Consider the following 5,721-nt stretch of genomic DNA (forward strand, 5'->3'; position numbering starts at 1 on the left):
ACAAACGAGTTGTAAAAAGAGCAAAAAAAGTTATGAGTCTTGAAGACAAAATAAAATTCTTGACAGTCTTAGGAGAGGAGAAAAAGTAGTTTTCCTTGCTCAACAATATCAAGTAAGCTGCAAATAGTTTGCATAGTTTGCAATAGTTTGCAACTATATCTTAAGCAAAGAAGTAAAATACGACATATCAAACAGGTTAATGAATCAACAATCCGCACAATTAGAAACAATGAAAAAAAAATTAGAGAGACGGCTGAACAGGTGGGTGTACATGGTAAAACTGTTAAATACGTGAGAAGCACAAACATGGAAAAAATGGAAGACATGTTGTATATTTGGATAGAAGATAAAACCCGCCAAAGAGTTCCACTAAGTTCTGCAGTGATCCGTGAACAAGCATTATACTATTTCGATTATCTCAACAAGGAAATTTCAAAAACGAATGAGAAGTTTACAGCTAGTAAAGGTTGGTTCGAAGGTTTTAAAAAACGATATTCTCTTCATAATGTCAAATTCAGCGGCGAAAGTGCTTCTGCCGACTATAAAGCTGCGACAGAGTTTCCGAAAGTTTTCAAGGAATTAATTGCTGAAAAAGGGTATCATGCATCACAAGTATTTAACTGTGATGAAACTGGCCTTTTCTGGAAAAAGATGCCTAATCGCACATTTTTAACAAAAGATGAAAACAAAGCGGCAGGTTTTAAGATTTCGAAAGATCGTTACACGCTGATGTTGTGCAGTAATGCATCTGGCACTTATAAGTGCAAACCACTGTTGGTTTATAAATCTGAATTGTGGCCCGAAATTGTTCAAGACAAACAGCCCGAATTAAACGCACAGCAAATTGCACAGCAGGTCGTAGAGGTTGCAAAAGGGATCGAAGCAGACGGTTTTAAAGACATGGAAGCAGCTGAAGTTGTGAACTTGATAAATGAGAACATTGATCTTACACCTAGTGTCCTTGTTGAGATCTTGGATCCGGGACATGTACCGGACGATGAGGACGATCTTGGATCACAAGAAGAACCACCACATCTTTCGTACAAAACAGTGGCAAATGCGATGTCATTAATTCAAGAGGCTTTCGAATTGTTAATTCTCAATGACCCGATAATGTCACGCAGTATTAAATTTAGACACGATTGCGAAGAAGCTATGCGCCCATATACAGAATTACAGTCAGACGAGCAAAACAAAGTCGTGTAACTGATTTTTTCAGTAAAAAAAACTGATTTTTTGTGAAAATTGCGTATTTTTGTAAGGACGTGGAACGCAACCCCCGATTTCCCATAAGACTAATGCTTTTTTATACGCGGTTTTTTTATACGCGGAATTTTCAGGAACGAATTAACCGCGTATAACGAGGGACGCCTGTATAAGAAAAGATGTGAAAATAAAGCCAGTAAGAAAGGAAATAGAAGCAGCATCTAGCAAATATACTAGCCAGATAACACAGCATCCAAATCATCTAGTAAAGGAGCTAATGCACACAACACCTACAACTTCAAGATTTAAAAATATAAAACACTATTTTACGAGTATACAAAAATAAAATAGCATAGAATTAATACACTGGTACAGATCATTGGTGAAGTACCTTTATGTAATATTGTAACTGATTGTTGAAATTGTAATAATATCATTTACTTATTGTTCACAAACAGATTGTAAATTAATTTAGAAATACAAAAAATCTAAGATTACTTGTAGCTAAACAAGCAGCTGGTAATACTAGTTATATTCAAGAAATTCAGTCATTCGTCGAAAAATTACATGTGACGGAATATATGTGTTTGTGTGTGGGCCAATTTAAAAAGATATAGTGATTAGTCCGCCCAGGTGAACTTTTATAAAAATTATTTCCAATAGAAGTTGCTTGGCTTCGAGGGGGACATATTTTGATGACCTTGCATTTGATTTTGGAAGTCATGTTAAAATCATTTTATCATAAAGTCATGTTAAAGTCATTTTAAGATCAACTTTATTTTTTTTATTTTTTTAAATGGGGAATACCTATTTTTTACTTCGTATTCGGGAAGAGCGGGAAATTCTACATTTAAATAAGGTAACGTAGTTGGAGTCGAAATGAGACTCAAGTTTATGTAGAGGTCAATTTTATTTTTTCCTTAATCTATCTGTGGCACCTGGCAATTAGTACGAAAGATTTGAGACAAAAGTGGATCAACAATAAGGAACACATTCTCAGGAATTTACATTTGCCTGAAAGGTCATATTTAAAGTCAACTTTGTTTTTTTTAATAAGAACCTCGTTTTTCGATTCCTAATTCAGATAGAAATGGAAAGTCAAGATTATCTTATGTGATTCAAGGCCATTCTGAGGTCAATGGAGAAATATGAAGTTAAGAAAATAATTTTTTGAATATTATTTTTTATTATCCCTGAATCGACATAATTGTTGATACATAGTTGGATTCGTGTTTGGAAGCTTTCAAAAGTTTATAGTAGAATCTGTTTTGGGATTGATTTACATGCATCAGTTATACATTGCATTATATTTTTTCTAGTTGTGAGCACTTCTATGTAACATACATTTTTCAAATCAATATCAAATTTTTCAAAAGCAAAACACAATCAGGACTAGTCATATCCGGAGATCTAAGGCACTATTCAATTTCTACTCCAGTTTCTATCCACCTATAGGAAAATCTACGATTTAAAAATCTTCTAACTCTTGAACTTCTGTAGGCTGATGTACCATCTTATTGGTACTACATTCGCTGCTTAGTTAACAAATTAATATTTTCTAAAAAATGAATCATTCGTAAAAAATGTAAATATCTTTGTAAATTTACGTTTTCATAAATAAAGTAAGACCTAATTAGATATCTATTAAATTCCACAACTACAAGACTCCACCAATTTCACGATGCCAGTTCGGGATTTCCAATGACCAATAATGACTGCTGTATCGATTCAATTGACTGTCAATATAGAAAGTTGCTTCATCGGAAAACATGATATAATTCAGAAAATGTAGATCGCGATTTGATATTTCTTGGATCCAATTGCAAAAATTAAGTTTTCTTTGGAAATTTTCAGCCATCAAGCTCTAAATTAATATTATGTGATGAGGATGGAATCGATGATTAGAGCCAAAATTCTCCGAACTGTGTTATGTGAAATGTTTGATTGTACTGTAAGTTGACGTTTAGACAGATGTGGCTTCAAGTGTATCAATGTTAAGATAAATAAGACTATTGCATGATTTTTTTTAGGTACATATGACGTCGTCATCACCGTACTCCACATTGATGCCTTTTATTTCTTTTTATTCTAGCAATCGTGATATCTGATGGATGTTGATGTCTATTCGGAAACCGTTTTCGATACAATCTCGCTGCTGCACGATAATTACGATGACAGTCACTGAGCACCAACAGAATATCATTTTTTTCATTACGAGTATAATCTGGCATTTTTTGACAAGTTAAATATTAATATTACGTTTACACAATAAAAGATATACAAAGACGTGTAATAACACACTTTGAAATAGACCACTATATCATATCATTCGTTGTAAAAAATAAGCAAGAAGGTAACCGGAATATGAAATATTTTATTAATTTTGTCATTTATAGGTGCTCTAAAAGATGGTTTCTTGACAGATTTACCAATATCCAAAATAATTCAATTTAAAATTAATTCTTTATAAAAAAAAATTATCACATAAATGTTTTAAGTAAAACTCGTCCGTTTTAGAAACTTTTTCATTAGCTTCATTCACTCAGGCAACGAACCATTTATAATATAGCCCCGCAAAAAACAATTTCTGTGCACGGAACCAGACCACTATATTCTTATGTTTTTGGGGTTGCTGAATCTGAACCCGAAGTCCGTTGTTTTCCATCAGGTCAGGGTCAAGGTCTAATCAAGGTCAAATCTAGACCATCCCATAAATGTGGGCAAATAGGGTCAGTTCTTTATACTTTTGTGCTGAGTCGCTGAGTCCGAATTTCGAGTCAGTCTTTCTCCATCAGGTCAGGACCGAGGTCAAGTCAAAATCAAATTCAGGAAAGTACGTGTAATCAAAGGCAACCATTATAAGAAGGTTTTCGGCTTTGCTATATTAAGAACCTACATTTATCTAAGGTTTTTTATAGTATCTCGTAGTAGTAGAGTAGTAGAGCGCGACAAAGTTTCAACTTTAACGGTATACCGCGGCCGTCCTGACCAGATTTCAAAAAAAGACCAAATGTAACCTAAGAAGGAAGATGAAATCTTCCGGTAGAAAAAATTTGACAATTTTTCGATAATAAGTTTCCGAGAAAAAGATGAAAGACTAAAATTGTTTAGTTGTAAAATAGAATTTAACAATGAAACAATAAACATATTGGAATCTAATAAAATTCATTCGATTGGCAATTTAAAGACCTTTCATTTAAAAAAAAGAATCTTTCTACGATAATTAAGAGCCGAGATATTATTATTTTGGTTTTTAATCAATAAGTCGTCTTGTTTATAACTTTTTTCAAAGTTAATTGCTGATTTCGATTTGAGAAGAATTTACCTATACGAAATGTTTTTAAGCTATTTAATTGTTACAATTGGAGTGCGCCGCCGAGCATACGGCATACGGCTTCAAGGCTTTCAAGATACCTTAGTTGAATAATTAATTTACACCACTTCTTAATATGGTAGAATTTTTTTTTAAGTATTTTTTCTCTACATTCTCATTCTTTCATCAGAATTTCATTAAATATCGTCTATCCTGTCCAATTTGTACAATAAAATATGAAAATTAATAGCAATTAAGGTAGCTCGAAAGCCTCGAAGCCGTGAGGAGAGGATCATTCCCCTGACCCACACCACCGCCGCGCCGGGCGCGCGCGTCCCCGCGGCGCACTCCAATTGTTACAATTAACTTTGCTAATAGAAATGAAAATCCTGCATAGCTTAATAAATTTCGTATACGTAAATTCTTCTCAAATCAAAATCAGCAATTAAATTTGAAAAAGTTATAAACAGGACTACTTGTGGATTAAAAACCAAAATAATAATATCTCGGCTCCTAATTATCGTAGAAAGAACCTTGTTTTTTTTAAATGAAAGGTCTTTAAATTGCTAATTGAATGAATTTTATTAGATTCCAATATATTTATTGCTTCATTGTTAAATTCTATTTTACAACTAAACATCTTCAGTCTTTCGTCTTTTTCTCGGAAACTAATTATCGAAAAATTATCAAATTTTCTCTACCGATAGATTTCATCGTAATTCTTAGATTACAATTGGTCTTTTTTCGAAATCTGGTCAGGACGGCCGCGATACACCGTTAAAGTTGAAACTTTGTCGCACTCTAGCTAGTAAACAATTAACTTTCAAAAAATCGGACCGGCTTTCTATTATACATTTTTTAAAGATGTATCGGCCCTGAAAGTTTCGTTAAAATTTATTGAAAATTAAAGAAGATATAAGCGATTGTTTTTTTTTTGCAATCTTGGTAACAACACAAGATATTGTTATTAATAAAAAAAAATTAATTTTCGGACGTGCTTATCCTTATGTAGAATTATCTCAGGAATCGAATTCCGTTAAGCTTATATCGATAGGATAATTAGGAAAAAAGATTTAAGCGAATAACTAAAAAATTTGCCTTTTTTTGGAATAAATCGTTAATAAAATAATATCCCGAAAACTTTTGGAAATCAAAACTATTTTTCCCATTATCTAAGTGTTATTCCGCGTCGAAATAAAAAA

The 5,721-nt window shown here is 32.8% G+C and overlaps 1 protein-coding gene across 1 annotated transcript; it reads left to right on the plus strand.

Annotated features, from left to right (window-relative positions):
• Positions 1-306: 306 nt before the first annotated feature.
• LOC131675586 (tigger transposable element-derived protein 1-like) lies at positions 307-1,206 on the plus strand. The gene has a single exon (XM_058954619.1). The coding sequence runs from the start codon at positions 307-309 to the stop codon at positions 1,204-1,206; it is 900 nt and encodes a 299-aa protein (XP_058810602.1).
• The last annotated feature ends 4,515 nt before the right edge of the window (positions 1,207-5,721 follow it).

The sequence above is a fragment of the Phymastichus coffea genome, unplaced genomic scaffold (genome assembly GCF_024137745.1).
Source record: "Phymastichus coffea isolate CEN01 unplaced genomic scaffold, Cenicafe_Pcof_1.1 PCOF00026, whole genome shotgun sequence".
Taxonomy (NCBI): Eukaryota; Metazoa; Arthropoda; class Insecta; order Hymenoptera; family Eulophidae; genus Phymastichus; species Phymastichus coffea.